This window comes from Panthera uncia (assembly GCF_023721935.1).
Source record: "Panthera uncia isolate 11264 chromosome C1 unlocalized genomic scaffold, Puncia_PCG_1.0 HiC_scaffold_3, whole genome shotgun sequence".
Classification (NCBI taxonomy): domain Eukaryota; kingdom Metazoa; phylum Chordata; class Mammalia; order Carnivora; family Felidae; genus Panthera; species Panthera uncia.
The window spans coordinates 42,287,807-42,314,470 of record NW_026057584.1 but is presented as its reverse complement, the minus strand read 5'-3'; the positions used below and the strand labels follow the sequence as shown (position 1 = coordinate 42,314,470).

The window sequence follows — 26,664 nt, the reverse complement described above, 5'->3', positions numbered from 1 at the left end:
TTATACCTCAGAAAGCTATTTATTATGAATGTCTGGAAACAGACAACGAAATGTTTACAGTTCACGAACCATCCAGTCTCTTGGAATTAACCAAGAAAAATGTCTAAGGTGGACTGAGAAGGGAATTAGGTTTTGGTAAGTTTTTTAGATCTCAAAAGTTGAGACAGTGCTCTCAAATCCATTTGTCTTGAGAAGTTCACAAATTTTGAAAGGAAAATGATATAATTATAATAGAACACAGAAATTATGTTCAAATCTGAATATGGTCTTCATAAGTTTATTTAACATTCCTAACAATCTCCAAACTCATCCTTAACCTTAAGTAAAACTTTTGGGGAGGGGGGTCTATGGATGTGTAAACAATGACTTGATTTTCATTAAAAATATATACAGGCATGTGCATGCACACATACATAAACACTGATGTGGGGGGAGTATATTCCTCCAAATTTTGCAGTGGTTTTCTTGGAATGGAGGGATGATGGAGATGCCATTTTAATAGAGTTTTTATGCTTCTAGTTTTTTCAAATTCTCTGCGATAAACAGGTGCCACTTTTATAATCAGAAAAAAATCTATTTTAATGTAACCTTCAAGAAGATCTACGAGATTGGGAAATAAAAGGCTTGACAAGATATGTTGAAGGGCCAAACGGCAAGACAGCAGCGCACTGCCACTACCACAGGGATTAAAACCCACTGGCATAGGGGCCATATTCAGCTGCCATTGAATGTAGCGATTTTCCCCTTTTTCTCTGACATGCCATAACTTCTATTCTTATGGTCAGAATACGCATTTGTAATCAATTCTCTTTTGCTACTTGGAAAGGGGCACACAGCCCATCAGCTACTCCCAGAGATAGTAAGGACAACGTTACTTAGCAAATGGCTTACTGAACAGTGCCCTTGTTCGTCTGGGTTCCTCAGTGTTCTCTGCTTCTTGCACACCCTGTGACACGTGGCTGATAGTGGCACACCAGCATTAAAGGAAGGAGGAGTGTTGAATGGCTCATCTCTCACATGCCTCCTTTCTGGATAAAAAGATCTAAAACCTACCTAGTTAATATATAAATTATGTCCCCCCCCCACCCCGGTCCATTAAGAAGGTTGCTACTGTCACTTCAAAAGCAGTAAGCTGAAGTTGAAACAGCTCAAAATAATCAGGTTTTGGTGAAGACAGTCTGTTCTTTGCAACGTTATACCTAATAACCTCCTCTAATTGGGCACATATAGTCATGACATCCTCCACAGATAATTCAATGCTTCCATGAAGAACAAACAAAACAAAACAAAGGAAAGCCATCCAGTCTCTAAGGAAATGTATGTACCTAGTGAGAAAGAAAATACTTCAAGGTCATCATAGACAATGTGGACCTGCTCATGGTGGATTTCCTCACTTAAGTCTTTGTTTTCATATTCTATTTCAAGACAAAAGATACGAAATTCAGTATATGTGTGTGTATATACATAATGTATACTACACATGCACCCACACAATTTATGCCATTAAATATATGAGAAGACAGTGAGTGGTGGCCTCTTGAGTCAGTCTGTTGGGGTTCAAATCCTAGCTCTTCCGCTTACTGTCTGGCTTTGGGCAGTTTGTGTAGCCACTCTGTGCCTCAGTTTCCTTTCTTCAAAATGGAAAATATTAACGCATCTAACTTCATGAGATTATGAGAAGGATTAAATAGCTCCATAATATTTTGGAAATATTAATACTGGATTAATAACTTTGGAAATATTAATAATAATGGAAAATATTAATGCATCTAACTTCATGAGATTATGAGGATTAAATAGCTCCATAAGCGTAAACGTTATGATGGCAGCTGCCATATGGGAAACAAACTTCTGGAAGTTCTGTCATATTTTGATAACTATGCGAATCATACTTTCATGTCTGAGACTGGGGTGTTACAGTGGGACACGAGAAGATGGAATAGGTGTTCTCTAATTCTAGCGGGGAGCAATCTTTGACTCAGTGTATACTAGAAACTGAGACTCAGACAAGTCTAGAGGAAATTGAGAATGAGAGCTTGATGAACGAACACCAAAAGTAAGGCAAACCCCACTAGCAGGGTAGAGTCCAAAAACAAGATTCAAACAGCAAGTAAAAAGAGACACAAGTAACAAAAACAGTTAAATTAGTGGTAGAAATACACGTACTTAGGATTTTGTTCCTTTGTTCTGCTTTCGTGCAGTATTTCATTATTTTTATATAAAACGTAAGTTACATGATTTATATTGCACAAGCTAAATAAAAATGATTAAAAGCATATAAAACATATGTGAAAGTTTAGAATACTTTATTCCTATTTTTCCTGGTAGTCCACACAGATTTATGTTTATACCTGTTACACCATAATTAAGTTTCATCAATCATTATGTGATAGCATAGTTGTGGCATAGTTACTGAGAAAAATTCAAAAGAACTTAGGTGAAAAATTTCAAAAGAACTTAGGTGAAAATCTAATTCCTTTTGAAGGAGCCCAGTATCACAGAAGACCTGAGGTAAGCCATTGTTTTAAAGACCATGGCTTATTTGCAAATTTCAATTTTATTTATTTATTTTTAAATTTTTTTTTAACGTTTATTCATTTTTGAGACAGAGAGAGACAGAGCATGAACGGGGGAAGGTCAGACAGAGAGGGAGACACAGAATCTGAAACAAGCTCCAGGCTCTGAGCTGTCAGCACAGAGCCCGACACGGGGCTCGAACTCACGGACCATGAGATCATGACCTGAGCCGAAGTCGGACGCCCAACTGACTGAGCCACCCAGGTGCCCCTCAGTTTTATTTTATTTTATTTTTTTTAAAAATTTTTTTTTAACGTTTATTTATTTTTGGGACAGAGAGACAGAGCATGAACGGGGGAGGGGCAGAGAGAGAGGGAGACACAGAATCAGAAGCAGGCTCCAGGCTCTGAGCCATTAGCCCAGAGCCCGACGCGGGGCTCGAACTCACGGGCCGTGAGATCGTGACCTGAGCTGAAGTCGGACGCTCAACCGACTGAGCCACCCAGGCGCCCCCAGTTTTATTTTTTAAGTTTCACTTTTCACAAAGTATAATGTTCCATTTTTGGTGGGTGGGTTAGTTGTTCATTTGTTGTTTGTTTTCTGAGATTGCCTGTTGTTCATTTGAAGTGGCATTGTTATTCATTTATCTCTCAAAGTGACAAAATGTTAGATTCAGTTTGCAGATTTATTACTGGCAGCTACTACAGAAGGAAGTTTGGGTCACAGATCAGGTGTTTGTTGGCACAGATCGTTGTATAGACCATGTAACAAATACTAGTCCTTTTTAACTCCAATTGCATTCTACATTTTATTTCTTTGTGTGGAATTAAAAAAACACAAGTTATTTTTTTCTTGATTAAGATAACTGGAGGAATGCATAATAAGAAAGAAATAAAATCAAATGAACTTTTACATTTGTCTATGGATTTGCTAAAAATGTCTGCATTTCCCCCTTGGAATTGTGGGAATGGAAATAGGTGTGCTACCCCAAATCAAGAGCTGCATATTTCAGTCTCTGGAAGAATTTTCTGGGCAAATGGAGGCATTGAAGGAAAGAGATTTGTCTTTACTCTTCAGTCCCCACCCATCTACACAAACAGAAAATACGATGGCAGTTTTCAGAGGTGACCGCACTGCCTTCATGGTGGAGGAGAAGAGACAATTTGAGGAAGGCAATATCCCAAGCCCACGAATCTTGAGATTGGAAAGGTTTTCTCATAAAGTCATATTTATATCCAACAAAAACCTTGGATTTTTGAAGAGCAGACCTATTTTTATTTTTTTATGTGTGTTTTCATTCTCTCCATGAGTAAATTCATTAGAAGTCAGTCCTAATTATGGTAAGCACATTTACAGTTCTGAGGCAAGAGAGCAAAGGAAATCAATAAAAGGGAAACCCTGAGAGGAGCCTGAATGAACTCTTGAATCACTAAGATTTTGTGACTAATCAGCATCCTCTTCTTGAAATATCCTGTATACAATCCTAACTGATCTTTTTACTTCATAGAAAACAACTGGAAACTTTCCAAATGTAACACAATCTTTTTGTTCATTTGTTGACCGGTAGTAGTTTTAAAAGAAATCATTTTCTGTATTCTCCTCAGAGGTGTCTTAATTTTCCCTTTCAAACTCGTAATCCAAAAGCACTAAAGTCAGCAGGACCTAATGCCTAATTTGCTACTATGTATGGTGAAATCTAGTGCCAACGATCATCCACGGCCATTGTCCTGCTTCAAATATTCATGATTCTCCACAGTCCAAAATGCATTAAAGGTGGGAATGATGCCAACAACACACAGTCATCCTAGTGACAAGGAGCCTTCTCAGATCAAAGAAGCAAGATGTTAAGGACTTCAAACTAAACTGTCTTTGTAAGAGACACTCACAAAAGCAACGTCAAAGCCCACACCCTGTCTCAGTTATGGAACGCCAATGAAATAAGAAAAACAGAGATGCTCATTCAGTTTCTCTGAGCTCATTTTACTGCAACTACTTTGCTTTTTCCCTTTCTTCCCATTGCAGTCAAACTCAAGGATGTTATACGGTAAAACTGGAACACATTATCAATGCTTTCAAAGACAAAATGAATGACTACTGAGGAATTAATAGAATTTTAGTCAATAAGATTTTGCCAGTGGAGCCTGAGTAGCATGTAGAGTGGGATACAAAAGCAAAGTTAAAATGGAAATAGGAGCTAGAAAGCATACACACGAAGCAAATACACATAATTTAAGTTGCCCCTTTATATCATTTGTCACGAGCCACATCTGCTTTTACACCTGTGCTCCCTTCCTTGATCTATGCTGACACCCTGAAAATGTTAGGCAGGCAGCCAATTTCTTACCCAGTCATTCCTATGATCAGACTCAGCTATCAACTTGCTTTTTTCTTATATTAAATCAAGTATCAACCCCGGGGCTCTGAACTACTTCTGACTGACAGGACCAACAGAAAGTTCTAGGCTAATTACTTCTTAGGAATAGTTCCCAGTGCAAAGAGAGTTACCATTGACCTACTTTGGACTTACAGAAATAATTTATCAGGTAAGATAATTAAGGGAATATAAACCTGTTTCTAAAACGAACCAAGTATCAGAAGTATTTGTTGAAATTATAAGTTGGTATTCCCAGTGCTATCAGATTGGCTTTATTACTCTGCAATGAGTCAATTTTCTTATGTTTGACTTATTTATAAGCTATTCTTTTTCTTTATAAATTATATTTGGCAGGAGGCATTTGAGAGTCTCTTTGATGTATAAACATATTAGTTTTGACTTTTTTCAGTCTGGATATTAAGAGAAACAATCTTTTAAGCCCTTCTTTCCTTCCCCTCTTAACCCCTTCCCTATAAGCAAACTTACACATCCCTTTGCACAGGTGTTCCATTTGTTTGAAGTCCATCCTAAATAAAGGGATGCCCCGATATGAGAGTGGATAGATCTGTGGTGTGGACCACTTCCCATGTGGACTTTTAATTCTCTCTTTTGGAAGCTTAATTGTTTCCTACACTATAGGAAAATTACTGTAACTGAAGAATCTTCTGTAGCATTGGTGGTTCTCTGCTATTGAGAGAATCTTCGGGTTTCTAGAGTCTTGATGTTGTCCATAAGAAGAAGGAAAAAGCAAGAGAAAAACCTTGAAATGAAATCATAAAATGTATGTGAGGGGTTTATATGAGCTTATAAACCATCTGTTTTTCTCAAAGGCATTAAAATGTAATGTCTTTAGTATCATGGTTTATCAGTGCCATTCTCTAATTATTATTAGTTCTCTTCCTCTATTTTCCTTACCCCTCTACCATTCATTCATTCATTTGGTTATTTATGTTCTCCATGTCCAGCATGACTTGTTTTTGTTTTTTTAATTTTTTAATGTTTATTTATTTTTGGAAGACAGAGAGACAGAGTGTAAGCAGCGGAGGGGCAGAGAGAGAGAGAGAAAGAGACACAGAATCTGAAGCAGGCTCCAGGCTCTGAGCTGTTAGCACAGAGCCCGATGCGGGGCTTGAACCCACAAAGTGGGGGATCATGAGCTGGGCTGAAGTTGGACACTTAACAGACTGAGCCACCCAGGCGCCCCCAGCGTGACTTGTTTAACTCCAAAACTCATTTGTGAAAAGATCAAGTGATTGTGATTGATTGTAACTGACCAACCGGCTTTTTAATTCTAACAAAGATATGTCCTCATTTGGAAAGTACCTAAGCATTTTTGGATAACTAGACTTAGTTTTTGTGATGAAATATAAAATATTAATTTCTTAGGCCAGGGTTAAAGAAAGACCAGGAATTAATTTCTCATCTTTGTTCCCATATCACAAATACAGTAATAATTATTCACATCTTGTTATTATTCATAACGCAGGATTGAGGAAATTTGCATGTATAAAACGGTGGGTTTAGTTAGTATCAAAGGCAAAAATAAAATTGAACACTGAGTTGTACTCCTTGTTGCCACACAGCATATGCAATACGTTATGTTTGCGAGAGGACCTGGTCGTGGTTTCATCCAAAATCAACAGCACATTGGGGCACCTGGGTGGCTCAGTCGGTTGAGCGTCCGACTTTGGCTCAGGTCAGGATCTCACGGCCCGTGAGTTCGAGCCCCGCGTCGGGCTCTGGGCTAATGGCTCAGAGCCTGGAGCCTGCTTCCGATTCTGTGTCTCCCTCTCTCTCTGCCCCTCCCCCGTTCATGCTCTGTCTCTCTCTGTCTCAAAAATAATAAAATAAACATTAAAAAAAATTAAAAAAAAAAATCAACAGCACATCAAAACTCCCCTGCTTCAGTTGACCAGTACGAGTCAGATCACTCCCCAACTGCCTTCTGGTGTACTTTATAGCCTCTTTCCTTCCATGCCTATTTAACTTCATTTATCGCTTTATTCTTGCGTCCTTCAGCTGTTCCCAATCTGCCCTTCATGGTCATAACTAAATATAAAATGTTAACATACAAAGGTATTTATGTAAATGAAAATCAATACGCTTATCACTTTCAGCACCATTCCTTCTTGCTTACATTGGACATTTTAAGTACATTTTATTTAAATGCTAACAACTTTTCATTCTTGCCTGGGAAGTATAATGATCTTCTTGGCTCCCTGCCCCCTGCATCCCTCTAATCTTCACAGCTATAGCCACTTAGCCCCATCTGGAGGTTCAGCTTTATTCCGCATTTTGGAACTAATCTTGTCTCTAGGCTGGGGGCGTACAAGATGTCCTAGCCAAAAGCTAACTGATTCAGCATCCAGTCAGCTTTGCTGCTGATTTCATTCTGACCTTGTAATTTATTTCTGAGATCTAGACGCTCGTCTCAGCCCCTTGTAACCAAGGCTTGGCTTTCTACACCAGTTCCGGCAAGTGGGTATCTATCCAGTCTTGCCCGGATCTGTCTCTCTTTTCCTGATTGATAACCAATTCCTTGATCATTGAAGTTCTGCTTTGTCCTTCTTGTTCCCTTTGTATAACTGGGTTTCTTTTTCTTAGCTCCAGTTGCATGGCTGGGACCTATGACCTCCTGTTGAATTTTTCGGATGCCACCAGCCCTGTGTGTATCTGCTCATTCCACCTGCCCTCATACCATAGATTGGAACTTTTGCTAGAATACCAGGAGTGACACTGCTTGCCTGGACATTTTCCCACTGCCTGCTGCAGGCATCTCCCTTGTCACCAGCTTGAATCCTGCAGGTCTTGAGTCACTACGTCTAAGCTGCCGGCAATCTGGCTCTTTTATTCTTGCAGACGTGGCAGGAAAGAAATATTATTTTAATTGCATCTTTGGCTGAATTGTTAGGCTAACACCCTCTAGTTACTTTCCCCTCACCTCTTCATTGTGGATGGCCACTGAAACACTTCAAAACTCAGTTTCCTCTTTGTAAAGTGAAAGGATGGTGGAATTTACCCCTAGGGTTAAAGATAAGCGACAAGAAAAAGTACACAGATGGATCAAACCCATAGTATTCATATGGTTTCTTAAATCTTTGCACCTGCAAAGCAAACTGTGTTACCTAAAGATGACCACTGAAGAGATGAGAAACCAGGGGAATGGAAATTCTAAGAAAAAATTAGGAACCCATGTGAATTTTTTTTAAGTAAAATAATTGACAGCAAGATAATTAACAGCTTTAAAAATGATGTGGAACTACAGATGCAGTCACCAGGAAACATTAAAAATGTAATGTTTAAAGGATGTCTTTCCTATCAGTGTGTCTTAATATATATATTGGCTATGACTATATAGAGTCCAAAAGCATTGAGAGAGCAAAATGATTCTTTGAGTCAGTCATTTATTTTAAAGCAGTGTTTCATAGTCATTTGGGGGAGTTTTAGATAAGTAAAAATTTAAGCCCTACTTCTCTGAAATTCTGATTTATTAGTTTTGGGGTGGAACAAAAGAATCAGTGTGTCTAAAAAGTTTCCAGAGTAATTGTGATGATCAGCCAGGTTTGAGAACGATAAATCCATTAGCCATTAAGATGCCCAAAATGCTCTTAAGAAGTTACACATTTATTTACCTCAAGGCGGTCAAACCAGTACATAAGCTCTCACCTGGCTGCTAGCTGCCCATTGGTGAGAAATGTTTGGCAGGTATGGAAAACTCTCCTGCTGTCTGCATTTATTAGTGGGTGGCTAATTCACCTGGCTACAGTGTCTACCTGTAAGTACCTGATTAGTTTACCCTAAGAACTCCAGTTTGCTCTGTTGCAATCCACCACTTAATCCTCATTCAAAAAAACTGTAAATATTTTAAGTGCAGGCTGTTTCACTCTTGCCAAAATTATCTTGCCTTCAGTTTTTTTCTTCTTGTTCTTTGGATGAGTGGCTCCCTCCACCCACAAAAATTTGATCCAAATTACTGTTGTTTGCCTCCAGCTCTACTGAGATATAATTGCCATATAACATCGTATAAATTTAAGATGTGCACGTGTTTGATATGCTTATATATTGCAATATGATTACCACCATACTGTTAGCTAACACCTCCATCACGTCACACAATCACCATTTCTTTTTTTGCGATAAGAACATTTAAGATTTACTCTCTTTGCCACCTTGATCGAAATGATTGTTAACTCCTCTAGACAAACATAGTCTGTACCATGAAGACAACAAAGGGCACTTGGCTGTTTTCCTGAAAGCTATGTGTATAAGTGAGGGGGAACCCTGCCTCTTTCCACTATCAACACCACAAAGACCTCATGCTGAACTTTGGGTTGCTCCCTTTGGGGATGATTTAGGCAGGACTAATACACGTGGATGCCCCAGCGGACTAACATTTTGGGACTCATTCAAAATAATGAATATTATTCATTATTTGTTCAACATGTTTCCCGAAGGAGTCGAGTATTGTTTGGATGAAGGGAGAAGTTGATCCTAGAGAGAAGCCCAGAAATCATTCTTTGCTTTACTGCCTTCTTAATTTGGCTATGGGTGCGCATATGCAGAACCCTTCAATTCTCTGCAATTACTCAGATGCACCATCTTAGAAAGCAGATTAGCAACCATCCATTGTTTATTGACCATGGTTCCTAAGAAACGTCCTGATAAGTATGATTTTTCTATCCATCTTTTAACATTGACAGTATCTGGGGGTCTAAAAGATATCTTAGCGTATCGTATCAAGTAACGAACGTTCTTAACAGCTGCCTGGCTAGTCCAGCTCTTAATTCAGCCTCAGAAATTCCTTGCTGTTATCAGAGCCCTTAATTTTCCCCTTAGGAACTGGATTGGAAAACGTGCTGAAAATGTCTTTTAGGAAATGGTCGAGCGAATAAAAAGAAATTATTGTCATGATTTGTTTAAAGAATAAAAAGAATGCGTTACCAGACATCCTCAGCGTCTTCATCGCATTCTGCACCAAACTGGCAGATATCACAGGTGGAAGTCTCCTTTTGACTGGTTTCTCCTGAGCCTTCATGAACTGGAGAGAAGAAAAAGGGAAACAGAAAGAATTCCGATAAGTATGCTTACTACCCACACTCAAAGACCATTTTATCAAGGCTACTTTTCCAAAAGGCCAGTTTGCTTTTTGGGCCTTCAAAGAATGTCTTATTCACCTCTTTTCTTCCCTAAATTTAGGGGAAACTCTAGCAATAATATGCAGCCATTGCTATGTAATAAACACTTGAGGTTCTTACAAACAAAATGAAACAACAAACAAGAGGTTTAGTGGATTTGTCAAAAAGACTTGGTTAATAAGTAGACCATATGAGTTATTAATTAAAAGGGATTTAGATTGTTACTTGCCTAGAGGAAATATCTCGTGTTTACTTTACAAACAATACTTTGCATTTTCTCTTTCCTAAATTATAAATCTTTTTCATTCAAAGACTTTTATACATAATTAAAAACATTTAAAAGGGCAGTCTTGACTTATTAGATATGTCTTCTCTCTTTTTTTTTTTTTTTTGCAAAATGTTTAGTACTTATAAGGAAAATATGTTGATTATAAGTTTGTAGAAAAAAACTTTAAGCTGGTTTATACAGTAATTTCTTGAATCTTATATAAATATTGCACAGAGCCCATCACAGTGATTTCCTCCAGGAGGATTATGAACATATATTTCATTTAAAAAATACATATTCTCATTGATGAAAATTATTCATATTGGTCTTTTTTTCTCCCATAAATTACAAGTATAAATTATGCAATATATAACTTAATTACAAAATTAACTTTTCAAAATCAGGACACAGTCGTGTAAGTTGGACTCAAATATTTTGACTCCAAGGAATGAAAATCTGAGCAACACTTTTGAGATGATGGATTACTATTTATCCAATTAAAAAAATATACAGTTGAAAGTAAAAAATAGTTTTGGTTATAGATGACAAATTGCAACAACCTAACTACTCTACAGGTAATTTTATTCTGTGGACAGATCATATACTTAAAAAAAACCAAACAGATGTAAATCAAGAGGATCTTTTTGTTTTAAACATTTTTGTTTTTATTTTATTTTTGAGAGAGATGGGAGACAATGCAAGTTGGGCAGAGGCAGAGAGAGGAGAGAGAGAATCCCAAGCAGGCCCTGCACTGGCAGCACAGAGCCAGACGTGGGACTCCAACCCACGAAGATGTGAGATCATGACCTGAGCTGAAACCAAGAGTTGGGCGCTTAACTGACCGAACCACCCAGGCGCCCCATAAATCAAGAGAATCTTTAAAAGTGCACTTCTGCAAAAGGTTAACTATTTTCAATAGAAAAAGAAAATAAGCAATTAAGTATGGAAATTTCTCCAATCTTTATGGACCCTAATAAGATCACATCGTCTTTAACAAAGACAGAATGTATTAAGAAGCACATGGAAACTAACAAGTCCAATCCTACTTATTTTGTTTTAATATGATATTTTCCTCATTTATTCTCTATTAGCAAGAGAGTTTTTAACATTTACAAAAGCAGAGGACTTTATTCCTTGCTTTTCTTTAATTTACTGCTGTGCACGTAAGTGATTTGATTTACCAAAAAAAAAGACAGGAAGATATCTGAAAGAGTTCACTGTTTTATAGTTTTTTTTCAGGAAAGGTAGAAATATTTAGTTTTTCCAAAGCAACTTTTCTTCCCCCTCTGTTCTTGATGGTTTGCACTCACATTTCAAAAGAATTATGAATTAAAGAGACAAGTTCAATTACAAAAGTATGGAGGGTATAGTTTTAAATTTGGAAGACTTGAGAAAAGGTATTCCTCCCCAGAAAGAAGAAGGAATTTTAGACTTTGATAGAATAGACAGCAGTTATTATCCACTCTATTACTTTAATACAGTGGACCATGGGGATAAGAAGGAAGCTGTGGTCTCTCCTCAGGAGAGAACGAACAGCTGCGGCCTCTTTATTACTTTCTTATTATTAATGCAACACAGAAGCTGCTAATGGGAGAGAGCCTTTTAGTGTTAGCAAGATTATTAGCAGCTTCCAGACTAAAACTTCCCACCCTCAGGAAACATACGAACGCAACGGGAAGGTCCTTAATGAGCAGTTACGGCCACTTAGGGGCAGCTCCGTTTTCTTTTGCAGTAGAGATCCGAGGTTACGGATCTACTGGAAGTAATCTAGGGGATGAGTTGTGCTAACTCAGCAAAACTATTACTAATGTTTCTACTCGAAGTCATGTTTCATTTCTATAAACGGACGGTCATTGGTAGAATGAAGATGTCTGCAAATTCTCCCATACGGATGAAGCGGCCAATTCAGAAGCAGCAGTGGCAATGCCTCCATCAATAAATATTTGGGGAATAAAGTGATTGTATTTGAAGTCATCCACAATGAAAACTAAAGTAACATCGCTCCATATTACCTGAACCTTTGTAATAAATTGGTATGTGGTTTTCATTGAAGCAAGCAGACCAGTGGTTCTTAAATAGGGTGGGGCTCAGAAGCTCTGGTAGATTTTGTTCATTTATTTTTAGTTTTTGGCATAACTGCCTAGGATATCCTTGTAGACACTGGAGTTGTAGCCTTGATGCCTGGATACGTATATTCTAAAAAACGGACCATCCCTGCCTAAGAATCTCTGCCCTAAGCAAGAAGACTTTGTCTGTCCCGAGCATTCTCTCCTTGCGTTGTTGAGCACAGGACTTGTGACGCATTAAATTCCACAGGGAGCATCCGGAGGTTTGATTAAAATGCAGGTTCTGATTCAGTAGGTGCGAGGTTATAATTTTCTTACAAGCCCCCACAGGCCGACGCTCTGGGTCCACAGACCACATTCTGGGTAGCAAGGGTAGCACTGTGTTTTTCAACCCACAATCCATAATTTATTAGCAGGTAGTGAAAAGGTAGTGGGTCACTTACCAAGTTTTTGTAAACATGAGAGAGAATATACCAGAATAGAAAACACTGAGTGCATCTCGTTTAGCAAGTATAGGTTTTATTTTACAACACTGTTTTAGTTATCCGTATGTACATCTACACAGAGCTGCAATATAAATTTCATTCCTTACTAAAGGTCACAGTCATAAAAGCCTGAAAACCACTGATTTAGCACACGGTAGATGCTCAGTAAATGTGTATCGAATTGGACTATTTCTTCTTCCCGTTCTTTCTACGTTGTCAGAAATGAGAAGGGTCAGTGCTTCATCATTTGCATTCGTCCACTGATTACATGGGAATAAAAGTCATTTATCCTAAAGTATTAGTTCAACTATTCATTTGCATTTTAATCCTTTTATTTTGTGAGGTAAAATCATTATTTCCCTTTATTCTGTAGAAACTTAGATTTCAGCAACTGACTGAGGGAAATGTGAGGGGTGAAGGAGGCAGTGCTCCTACAAGCATATTTTACCAATTGTGGAGCCCTGTAGTTAGCCCTGTTTTCATCCCCGGAGATTCTGAATTGGGGGATTATAAGAGATAATCAAATCGCTTCTCTCTCAACTCTCCTTGCCCCTGGTGGTTTCATCTGGAGGTTACCAAAGTTCCTTTATCACCACCTTGTTCTGGCCCAACACAGGTCTTCACATTGGATGCGCCTGCTGGGCCATATTCTCTTCCTGGCTCACTGTAGTGTCTCCTGGGTCTCTTGCTAGCCTAACCTGTGTTATGCCATGTCTGAAAACATCACGAAATAATAATGTTCAAACAGTTATTCAATGTCACTTATTTTGTCAAAAATTGCACTAACATTTATATTCATTGAAATGCTCAGATCTTAAGTGTATCTTTCAATCAGTTTTGGGGAATGCCCATCAAGACAAGGAACAACTCTATCATCCCAGAAGGTTCCTTTGGGCCCCCTTCCCAGCCATCATCCTACCTCCACTCTGTCTCTATATAAGGCAGATCAGTGATCTGATTTCTGTCACCGCAGAAATCTGTTTTAACTATTCTAGAAAATCACATCAAGGGAATCACACAGTATTTAATTATTGTGCTCACCTTTGTCACTCAGCATCATAGTTTTTGAGGTTAATTCAGGTAGCAATGTGTATCAGCAGTTTATTTCTCTTTATTGCTTGGTATTCAGTTAAATGAATATATCAAAATGTACCATTTTCTTGTTGCAAAACATGGTTGTTTTCAGTCACTAGCTGGAAACAATAACTGAGTATTTATTAATCAAGCTGGTAAAAAACTTTTTGTACATGTTAGTTTTTACATCTCTTGGACAACTGGGTGTCAAGTACAAATTATTCTTGTTTCTCTTTTTTATTCTCAAGTTGCAGGAATCTTGAATATATTTAGGTTTCAATTTTTGTCAGATGTGAATGCTGTCAGAAGTCGTGAGGTAGAGGCTGAGGTTCTTTGTTTTTCCCCTATGGACAGGGTTTTTTCCTCTTGACCTGTGGATGTAGTGAAATATGCTGATTGATCTTCATGTTAAGCCAACCTCCCATTGTTGGGATAAGTCCAGCTTAATCCTTTTATATAATGCTGGATTTCATTTAACGATATTTTGTTCAATTTTTAAAAATCTGTGTTCATAGGATATACTGGCAGTGATTTTCTTCCCTTATATTGTTCTTGTTTGGTCTTAGTATCAGGAATAAAACTGTCTCATGATATGAATTGAAAGTGTTCCCACTTTCTCTATTTTAAGAAAGTTTGTGTATGACGATACTATCATTTGACTTCGCTATACAAGGCTATTTACATTTTCTATTTATTGATTTCTGCCCTTATGCTTATTATTTCCTTTCTGCCATATAGTCAGGTTTTACTTTATTATTTTTCTTTTCTTTTTTTAAATATTTATTTATTTTGAGAGAGAGAGAGAGAGAGAGAGAGAGAGAGAGAGAGAGAGAATCCCAAGCAAGCTCTACACTGTCAGTGCAGAGCCCAATGCAGGGCTCAATCCCATGAATCCTGAGATCATGACCTGGGCAGAAACCAAGAGCCAAACATTCAACCGACTGAGCCACTCAGACACCCCTATTGTATTTCTAGTTTCTCAAAATGGAAGCTTGATTTTCTACCTTTCGTATTTCCTAAGATAGTCATTTAAATCTGTAAATTTCCTTCTAAAGACTGTTTTAGCAGCATCCCATGAATATGGATATATTGTGTTTTCATGTATTTATGTTCAAAATATATATTGTAATATCCTTTGGGTTTTTTCCCCTCTGGTCCATGGATTATTTTAGTAAGTATGTTTTTAACCTCAAACTATTTGAGGCTTTTCCAGGCTATCTTATTTTTATTCATCTTTAATAATTCTATCATGGATGAAGAACATATTCTGTTTAATTTAAATTCTTTGAAATTACTGAAACTTGTTTTATGGCTAAGAACATGATCTATCTTTTTGAATATTCCATATGAATTTTAGAAGGTGTAACTTTTTTTGAGGAGTAGTTTTCTATAAATGTTAATGAGCTTAAGTTGATGGTTCATATTATTCGAAGCATCCATAACTATACTAAGCTTTTGTTTAATTGTTCTATCTTTTCCCAAGAAAGGTATTTAAAATCTCTATCAGTGACAGTAAAATTATTTTTAGAGCTCTTTTGCCGTGTTGTTTTCTTTTGTCCTGTATTTGGAAGCTTTGATATTGGGTGTGTAAACACTTAACAGTCTTATGTCTTTTTAAATAAGTGACCCTTCTATTGTTATGAAGTGCCCCTTTTTAATCTCTGGTAACACTATTCATCTTGAAATCAACTTTGTTCTGAAATGTATATAGCCATAGCAGCTTTTGTTTGCTTACTGTTTCTATTTACTTACACCCAACATGTCTGTTACGTGTTTAAAGGGTGTTTCTTGAAAACAACATACAGTTGGATCTTTCTTTTTTACCCAGGCCGAATATGTCTGCATTTAATCAGGGCATTTCATGAATTTACTTTAATGCAATAATCAAGATGTTTGGTTTTAAGTCCATCAACTTGGTACTTGATTCATAGTTGGCCTATCTTTTTGGGTTCCTCTGTTGTCTTTTCTATCGTATCGTTTTCTTTCATTTAGGTGAATCAAATATTCCATCTTGTTCATTTTATCTTATCTCTTCTAATTTTTTTGGTTATACTTTTTATGTTATTATTTTGGTGGTTGCTTTAAGAATTATAAAATGCGTTAAATAAAAAAAACAAGCAAACTCGATTTCTGTATCATCAAGTATACTAGAATTTGGGAAGAGTACTTAAAGATCTACAGGAATAGTATATTTCTAATAAAATTGGATCTGCCTTCCCCCAAAAAACAACAAAAGAATTACAACATGCCTCTTTATTACTTCACGAACAATTTAAGAACTTTATGACAATATATTTTTAATTACCGTAGTTTACATTTCGCATATTTATTGTCATGTATCACACTTCTGCCTTTTTAAAATTAGTTTTACTTTACACAGCTGCCCTACTTGTTTTTGTTAATTTCAAAGGCAAAGGCCAGAGATTTCTGTACTAACGAAGACTCCCGCCTGTCACTGTTAAATGACCGACTTGTGACACATTTGCTCTAACTTCTCAAACTTATCTATAGTCTCACATTCACCATGAAAAACATTATTGACATATGACATTTATAGTAGATTGTTTTATTTTTCCCATTATGTTTCTACACTTTCCAATAAAAAGACTGTATAATTCCTTTCCACATCCATATTTCCATTGAGTTCCATGGTGCCACTATTGGTCTTGTGACTTGCTTTTGCCACTGAAATATGGATGGAAATGAGAAGCTATATAAAAGCCATTATGTGGCTTTCTACTTTCCTGCTCTTTCCCTTTGCATAAAAAAGGCATATTCCAGAATAGGAGTGGTTACTTTATTTTTAAATTTTCTTTAATGTTTACTTATTTTTGTGAGAGAGAGGGAGACACAGAGTGTGAGCAGAGGAGGAGCAGAGAGGGAGGGAGACCCAGAATCCAAAGCAGGCTCTAGGCTCTGAGCTGTCAGCACAGATCCCGACGCGGGGCTCGAACTCATGAACCGTGAGATCATGACCTGAGCCGATGTCGGATGCCCAACCGACTGAGCCACCCAGGCGCCCAGGAGTGGTTCCTTTAACCAATCCCAGAATGAGATGATATTCAGAGCACAGCCACAGTTAGCTGCAGCCATGAGAGCAAGAATTATACCACTGATGTTATAAACCTGTGAGTTTTTTTTTTTTTTTTTTAATTTACTTTGAGAGAAAGAGAGAGGGAGCACATGCATGTGAGTGGGGAGGGACAGAGACAGAGAGAGAGGGAGGGAGAGAATCCCAAGTAGGCTCCACACTGTCAGCACAGAGCCCCACACAGGACCCAAACTCACAAACCACGATGTCATGACCTGAGCCGAAATCAAGAGTCAGACGCTTAACCAACTGAGCCACCCAGGTGCCCCAAGCCTCTGAGATTTTGAAGTCATTTGCAACTCGACATTTACCCAGTGACAGATGACTAATAAGATATCAATGAATGTTACCAGTTAATGCTAAGGAAATGTATTTTCACACTTGTTTTCCACACCTCAGATTTCGGTCGCATTACTTACCTACACAACCCTAGATCTACTTGTAATTTTCTGCAACTCTGCCTTCAAACTTTTTGCTATCTATTTTCTATGGCAACACATATTCTGCAATAGTTAAGGTGTGTTTCTTTTTAACATTTTTATTTTTTCACAGCATAGCAGAACCTATCCCAGTCTGTGGATGGTTCCCATCGCCTTCATCATGTAGCTCACTAGTAGATCTCCTTGACATATATACGGTGTCCCATTTAAATCAAGCGTAGCATAAACATTAAACGTAGTACAAGCATGTATGAATAGAAGCCTCCACATGCACCAAGCCTGAAATGAAACAGGCAATCCCTAGCACATCACTGTGTCCACAAAAAGAATGAGACTTCTGAGCTTAAACGTGACCCACATGTATTGGTTCTAAACTCGTTTCCATTACTCTACAGTTGAAAAAAAATTCCATACATTTTATGTAGGCCTTAATCTGAATGTTTGCTAAATCTAGAATGCCTTCTTCTTTTTCCGTTTTATGGTTGCTATCAATCAGGTATTCAAAGTTGCTGCTGTTGTTGTGTCTTTCCTAGGTAGGTCGACTGACAAAGTAATTCTTGGCAGACTTAACTTTTTCCGCTTTGTTTACATAGAAAAAAGATTTAAATCAGTGATAACATTCAATATAACTGTTGTTACTAAAATTACTTTGATTACTAAATTATGAACAACGATGTTTCATTTTGAATTACTTCCAGAAGTTATTATTTCATTATCACTGAAAAGCTGAACTTTGAGTTTACCTTCCAATGAAGGAAAATTCCACTTAAACAATGGGAAGTTTTTATTTTATTTTTTAGTTAAAAAAGTTTTTTTTAATGTTTATTTATTTTTGAGACAGAGAGAGACAGAGCATGAACAGGGGAGGGTCAGAGAGAGAGGCAGACACAGAATCTGAAGCAGGCTCCAGGCTCTGAGCTGTCAGCACAGAGCCCGACGCGGGGCTCGAACTCACGGACCGCGAGATCATGACCTGAGCCGAAGTCAGACGCTTAACCGACTGAGCCACCCAGGTGCCCCCCAACAATGGGAAGTTTTTAAATCAGAACTCTTCTTTAATTGGAACGACTTGTCTATTTTGCCTTTTGTATGCCAGTTTTACCTCTCACATGCCTTTCCCATGTAAGTGGAATTTAAATGATGGCAGCTGCTGACAGTTCTTAGAGGCTCAGATAATTCTAAGCCTTGGTCATGTTCTGTTGTATTTCCCAACATTTCCCTAGAAACCCCAATATGACTTTAAAGAAAAATAAGAATAAGAAATATTTTCCTTTTATTCATATTATAATGCAAGGATATTTGTTATATGAAAAATAATTATGCCATTACATCATATTACTGAAATTCTGAAGCAAGAGAAGTAGCATTTTGCCGTGCTCTTTACAAAACTAACCCAGATTCATCGTGTGTATGTACTGGCTCCACGAGGCAATAAGATGTTTCAGATTTTAGGGAGGAAATCCATTATCTTTGCTTCAGTTTAATTAAAAGAGGTACAGTTCCACCGACAATTTTTAATTTTTAAGTGATTTAAGTGCCAAAAACTAGAGGAAGGCTACAATTACACTTACACATAATGATCTAAAATTCTAAAAACCACTTGAAAGTCTAAGACCTAAGTTCACGACTGAGCAAATGTAATTTTATATTAAACACTCAAAAGAAGAGATCATTACAGAAAATTTAATTTTTCATAATTAAACTAGTTTGCTAGAGCTTGACAAAGTTCCTTTAGAAATCACATGTAATTTATCTTCTGCACAACTGAAAATAATTTAAGAGATGAATACGATGCTACTATGTTGATGCACAATTCAACTGCCATCACTGAAGTCTGACTGATTTCATACAGTCCTATCGAGCTAGAACCAAAGGTACTCAGCCGATTAAAAAAAAAAGAAGCGACAGAGAAATGAAATGAGGAAAGAAGAAATGAGAGAAGGAAGGAAGGATGGAAAAAATAAAATAAGAAAAGAAAAATGCTTACTTTGTTTGACATCATGCATACCAGAATTCATGAAAGCAAGTTACTATGTCAGACTTCAGGCAACTCTATCATATCAATCATGTGATAATTACAAACAAAAATACTCTTCTTATCCTCAGTATCATGGATTTGAATCATTTTACACAAATTCATATCAATAATTTAAATGTTTTTCTTACTAAATGCCTGAACGATGAGACATTTATTTTTTTATTGGTGAATTCTGAACATTGGCTTGGGTTAAATGAGTTGCTGTAGAGCACGGTGAATACCAAATCCTCATGAGAGGAGACAGAAAAGATTAGGAGGCGGAAACAGTAAATGTGAGGGACAGCGGAGTACAGAGTTGCTGATGAGGACAACACAGAATGAGGCATTCGTGGGATAAGGATGTATAGTCAGGAAAAGGGTTTTTATGGAAGGATGGCGTTGAGGCATCACCGTATTCTGACAAGCATGAGGGAGTGGAGAGGAACAAGTGTATGCAGAGAGAAAGAGGACGATGAGGGAAGCAGTGTCCTTGAGGAGGGATGGGTTTAGACGCAGGTGTAGTGGTTGGTCTCAGAGGTAGGGACGCGTCTTCCACCCCAGGAAGGATGGCAGATTATGTGGGTGCAGACGTATGGAGGTGGTGACACTGGAAAGGGAAAGATGAAACAGGTCTCCGCTGGGTGTCTTTATTACCTCTATCGTATCTCTACTTAAGAGAAAGGCCATCGGTTGGCAGGACGTGGTAAGAAAGGAAAAGAGGTGGAATACTGTAGGAGAGTGAATGTGAATGAAGACAGAAGGCTTTCTAAGTCTTTCTGCTACTAATTTGTTGCTTCCCAACTTGGTGCTTAATTCTCCTAATTAGCAAATCTCTGATGAATAAAGATGTATCTTTATTAGCTTGCACTTCTGTATGTATTTAGTACATGACATTTGGTGTTGAGAACTTAAAGGCATTTTGTGATGTTGAAAGTTTCCTTTGAATCATCAGATAACGACTAAATTGGCAACGGAGTTAACTCGAACCTACTTAATGTTTGTTTTGCTAAAGGGGCTTCACAATCTGGTAACAATTTACATGCCATGTTTATCTCCTAAATATTTTCCCATTCCGTCTTGTCACCACTGAACTAGTTCCGATCTGCATCATGCTTTGCCTAAACTTCTAGCTACCTGACCTCTGTACTTGCAAACTTGCTTCTCTTAAATATATCTCCCATGTATCTCATTGAAATGCAAATCTGATCACGCCATTTAAAATAGAAAATGACATGAAGTAATCTAAAGGCAACTGGATGACATACAGAATTCAGGCCTTGGGCCGGGAGGGTTGGATTTGGGTTGCCTAGATTCTCTCTTGATCCCCCCGATTTCTCATGTGAAAAATGAGAAGGCTGCCTTGCTTAGTTTCCAGGCGGTGGGGAAGATTAAATGGAAGGATGTGTGAAAGTGTTTTGCATCCTCTAACATGCTCTGCCACCCTAAGGTGTGAGCATTAAGAAAGTATTAAAGGTGAAATAAAGTCATTATCTTATTCCAGGCGACAAGGTTCTTTGAAGGATGTCTAAGGCTGAGTGTCACAAACGTGAATTTTTGGCCCTTGTAAGTGGCCTTGGACTGATACTGAAGTAGGAGTCTTTGTGGGAGCAGGGAAATAAGAATCCCAAACAACATAACACAATGGAGAAAGAAAAATACTGAGCAACTTACAGAGGATGTCTTGCACCACAATATCCCATTTAGTGTCTTACGTGAAGGAGGGAAACGGACTGAGGAAGGTGCAGGTGAGAAGTGGATGGGAAGTCCCTGATAGATACTCTCAGAAATTGTCCAAAGCTCCAAGCCTTTTTGTTCTAGTGTACGGGATCTCAGAACAAAGAAAGCACCAAAGTGACATTTTCTTTCTCTTTTTTATTGATGGAGGTAAGAATTCATTCAATAAGGCTTTATCTCCACCCCCTACCCCCACTTGCCTGCTATGGGCTTTGGCTTTCACAAAAAGCCCAAAAACCATATTCTGTCTGGTTTTGACTCCCAGCTCCAAGTGAGACTTAAAAATGAAATTTATAAAGATCAAGACTTGTTTGAATATATAACATATTGATATAAATAGGCCAATGAAATAAAAGAGCAGCAGTAATAATGAAGCCAATTTTAAGAGGTCACAGCATTTCATAAAACTGGTAGTTAAAGCAATAATTTTTTGGAAGTGCCTGTGATATTTTCCAGCCTAGTTTTGCTATCTCAAGTCCAGTCTTTAATTCTGGGAATCACAAACACTAAAATAATAGGAAAATGTCAGGGCTGGAATTCAGTGTTTGTGGTAAGTCTGTGATCAGATCGGTCTGGTGCTCGATCTAGGAACGTATCTTCCTCCACCCCCACTTGTTCCATACTGAGAGTACCTGTTTCATTTCTATAATTTCCCTACTGCCTACTGGCTCTAGTTGGTGGAGTTCGGTTACTATTGTGTCTTCCTTTTCTAGTTTACAGCTGTCTCTCAAGCTCGGGGTTCAAATCGGTAACATATTGCCTACTCCCTAGTACTCTTGAAGACCTCTCTTGTGAAATACATTTTGGAATCAGCCCTACTTGCAACCAAGTAAGGCAGGCCCTGCTGTCTTCTGTTTTACTCCCCCCCAGAAGAAGTGCTTGCACATATACTATTTCAAGTCAACATAAACAAAAGAAGACAAGAAAAAAATGTACTCTCAAAAGTGTAAGGATAGAAAGGGCAGGATTACCCAATTTGAGGTGTGAAAGAAGACAGGAACGTCTTCCACAAAATGGAAACAAAGAAAATACAAAACAAAACAAAACCCACAGAATTGCCTAAGAAAGCTAGAATGCTGGACTAGCTTGGAAATTGACTTCTGGCTAATCAATATGTCTACTTACAGAACCATTAGCTCAGTCTGAATCTGCCAAGTGGAAAGAATAAATAATTGTGGGAAAGACGTCTAGATTTTTTAAAAATTGCATGGATTTTAGAGAAAATTTTATTGCCATTAGATTGCCAAAGATATCCAGCGATGAATGGAAAGTGATAAAAAATTTTAATATTAGCAATGATCTATTGGGAATTCATAATGACACCAATTTTCTAAACTTTAGATTTTTAAACTCAGACCACTTTCATTTATAGTTTCATCAAAATTAATGGTCCTTTTATTTTGAACACCTTATACCTGCATTGTAAGATAATTGGAAATAAATTAATTTCTCTGCTTTTTTTATAGATTTAGGGAAAAAAATCTTCAGGTTTTAGGGAAAGTTGCCCTTTGTCTAAGCCATGAAGATTTAGGTTTAATAGGGACTGTAGCTTATTGCTTCTGCTTAATGTTTGTCTTAATAATTACAGTATTGAAATACATCTATGCTAAAATTATCAGGCATAAAAATATGATTTAACTTTGTGAATAAATAAAAACACATTGATAAACACAATAGATGCAAGAAGAAAACATTTTAAAAGGTCAACACATTTGTACTATTACATTGAGTGTTATACTGATGGAATTAGTAGCAAACTTTTTTTTTTTTTTTTTTTTTTTTTACTCTTCTATTTTTGTAGAGCTTTACTGTTGTTCATCTAATTTAAGATTGTAGTTCAGGGGCGCCTGGGTGGCTCGTCGGTTAAGCGTCCGACTTCGGCTCAGGTCATGATCTCACGGTCCGTGAGTTCGAGCCCCGCATCAGGCTCTGTGCTGACAGCTCAGAGCCTGGAGCCTATTTCGGATTCTGTGTCTCCCTCTCTCTCTGCTCCTCCCCTGTTCATGCTCTGTCTCTCTCTCTGTCTCAAAAATAAATAAACGTTAAAAAAAAAAAAGATTGTAGTTCAGTTTAGGGGTGCCTGGGTGGCTCAGTCGGTTAAATGTCTGACTCTTGATTTCGGCTCAAGTCATGATCTCATGTGGTTCATGGGATCAAGCCCTACCTTACTGGTTCTGCACTGCCAGTGAGGAGTCTGCTTGGGATTCCCTCTTTCCCTCTCTCTGTGCTCTTCCCCCACTCATAATCTCTCTCTCTCTCTCTCTCTCTCTCTCTCAAAATAAATAAACTTCAAAAAAGATTGTAATTTCAGTTTAGAAGTTAATGAGTTTTTTTTTTTAAAGTCAGTTTAGAAATCAAGGAAGTATTTCTAATGAGTATGAAATATATTGGTCAATAAGCAAACTTGAATGATACATATTATATTTAAAAATATAAATATTAAGTATAAATACAACTCTGTTTAAAGTTTCCCTATTTATTACCTTTAGGATAAAAACCCACAGTCCTTACCATTGTATACCAAGGGATACAGGAGTGCTGATGCATACGGGCACATGTACCCCAATGTCTACAGCAGCACTTTCAACAATAACCAAATTATGGAAAGAGCCTAAATGTCCATCAACTGATGAATGGATAAAGAAGATGTGGTTTATATATACAATGGAATACTCCTTGGCAATGAGAAAGAATGAAATCTGGTCGTTTGCAGCACCGTGGATGGAACTGGCGGGTATTATGCTAAGTGAAAGAAGTCAGGCAGAGAAAGATAAATACCATATGTTTTCACTCATAGGTGGATCTTGGGAAAGACCATGGGGAGAAGACCATGGGGAGAAGAAGGGGGAAAAAGAATTACAGAGAGGGAGGGAGGCAAACTATAAGAGACTCTTAAATACTGAGAACTGCGGGCTGATGGGGGGTGAGGGAGAGGGGAAGTGGGTGATGGGCACTGGAGGAGGGCTCCTGTTGGGATGAGCACTGGGTGTTGCATGGAAACCAATTTGACAATAAATTATAGTTAATAAGAAAATAAAATAAAGTCATTTATGAATTACCACCAACCTATCACTCTGTCTTCATCTCTAGGCACCCAGCATGCTCCTAATGGTATAGCTCCTCATGGTTGCCTGGGTGGGATTCACACGTGCAGTTTCTACTGTTTAATGGCCAATTCTGACTCTAACTTGAAGACTCTGGTGTAGCCCCACACTGTTCAGCAAAGGTGCCCTCACTTTCCGCCCTTGTCCTTTATTCCCAGGATGTGTAGAGCTCTTGGTGTGTGTCCCCAACACACTCTTTGTATGTAGCACATTGAAGAAGTAGGGTTGATTCACCGATTCTCCCAATGTCCTGTGAGTTCTTCAAGGTCAAGTCATATGCTTTATTTGCTCTTATATCTATTCTCAGCTCAGGGCTTGGGAGGTGATGGGAAGTAATGGTCAGAGAGGGGAATTCCAGAATTTGAGGTCTTTTGTGTTGTAGCAGTTCCAGGTAATGAGAAGATAGGATCACATTTCCAGGCAGCAAAAATGAGGTTGAGGAGTCTGAGGAACTATGGGGGCCAGTATTGAGAAGAAATAGAAGAGAGACTCTGTGGTAGTTACATGTTGTGCATAAAATGTCTGGGCACAGGGAGAGATTACCTTTCCCTGGATATTAAATAGGCCCTGGAACTAGTTCTGGCCAGTGAGTTGTTGAATGGAAGTGATAGCTGGTTGAAGATCTTCCCTTTTATTGAAGAATGCCCGAGAGGGGCGGGAATGGAGGCCAAATTAGAAGGCTATGGCACGGTGATAGTAAATAATAGAAGGTGGGCACATAATTTGGAGAGAGGATGGACCAGATCTGCTGATTGATTAGGTGAAGGTATAAAGTCAACATTCAAGAGACCTATTCCATCTGCCGAGGTCCCTGAGTGATTGCAATGCTGCCCTCACCTAGCACGTTACCCAGTCACTCTGTAGTAAATGTGTGGTGAGAATAAAAAAAATAATAAACAAACAAACAAACAAACAAACAAACCTGGGTTCTTTTAAGAGATGTTTGTTTCTACTGAATACCCTTGCATAACCTAGCGTAACTTGATTATGTTGGAACATGCGGCTGAGAAGCATGAATGCAATCTGTTCCATTGCGCTGATTTCACCAACTCCCAGGTACCTAACTGATGGTTACCCTGGAACAGAGCATACAAAAGTGAGCAAGCACTGATTCATTGAGGAAAAAGGCAGTGATGTGGAGTTCAGCAGCTTATACCTAAAGTATGGGAAAGAGTAGTATCAGCAAATAGCATGGGTTTTGAATAAGAAGCAGTTTAATGAGTGACGATATCAGCTTTCCTCGATGACGGTTTGAAGATGATGATATGAAGCCAGAAATATATGGCTTCTTCCTAGCCTTACATGGAAAGGTAGAGAAGGAAATAAGATTTGGAGGAAGATTATGCTATCACTGGGGAGAATATACAAGGAAATTATCAAAACATTTAGGATAATTTAACCTTACTTTTTTCACTAGAGCTAATATTGATAATAGCTACCAAGAAACCAAAAAAAAAAAAAAAAAAAACCACACACCCAGAACATACTAAGTTCTTGTATCCTTAAATAGGCCCAATTTTACTTTCACAGAGCATAAAGGAAATATTTCCTAACAATTATTGGTATTTTAAAAGCTATGTTCACATGCATGCTTTTAATGCCTTAACGCCCTTTGACACGAAGGTCAGATTGTGGCTGATTTGGGGTATCCCCAAATGGAAAACATTTTTTTCCTATCTCAAAACACTTTCTGCTTCCTGCTCAAATTCGTACCCACAAAACATTCTGTACTGTTGCTTTCATTTTCCCCCAATGCTGCTTAGATTTCTTCATGCATATTCGTATTTTTAGATCAGATAAAATGAATAGAAGTTTCTTTCCCTGAAAAAATATGTAGTGTGATTCAAAGAAAATGTTAATTAAATGAAATGCTTACAGTCTTGTGAAATATTGATATGTAGCAACTAATTTTGTCTCTGTACTCAATTGCTTTTTCTTTGTATATCTGAAGCACCGTTCTTCTGGAGTTTTGTAGCTGTACAAGCACAGTTATTGACAGCATTTTTAAATGGAAGAGAAGGGGGATGGAAAAGGGATTTCAATGCACTAAACACCATCTCTTTCAAGATATGCCTAAATATGAGGTAGTACTCAGGGACTAATCAGGTCTTTACTGCGTTATATTCATTTTCTAAGAAAAGCCACCTCCATATATAAATACTTTCCACCAACACAAATCAAATGCAAATATCAAAATGAAGGGGACAATTCCTGTGTTGTAAAATCCATGTCAGAAACATGGGCTGTCTTTCCTGACAACAGTTTCATACCTCCTCTGCTCCCACGCTGCCTGACAAGCAGGTCACAGAGAAAGGTGACAAAACACACAAAGGATTGCCTAAAAAGGGATTTCAGAAAA

General features: G+C 37.9%; 1 protein-coding gene across 4 annotated transcripts in view; it reads right to left on the bottom strand.

Moving 5' to 3' along the window:
* The window catches only part of TMEFF2 (transmembrane protein with EGF like and two follistatin like domains 2), a 235,447-nt gene that overhangs the window by 94,355 nt on the left and 114,428 nt on the right, over positions 1-26,664 (bottom strand). For all 4 annotated transcript variants that reach the window (XR_007454319.1, XM_049615233.1, XM_049615231.1 and 1 more), the window contains exon 5: positions 9,833-9,929. Coding sequence is in view for 3 of the 4 variants with exons in the window: in XM_049615233.1 (XP_049471190.1) it covers positions 9,833-9,929 (97 nt within the window). In the remaining variant the exon portion in view is untranslated. The remainder of the gene's footprint in view (positions 1-9,832; positions 9,930-26,664) is intronic.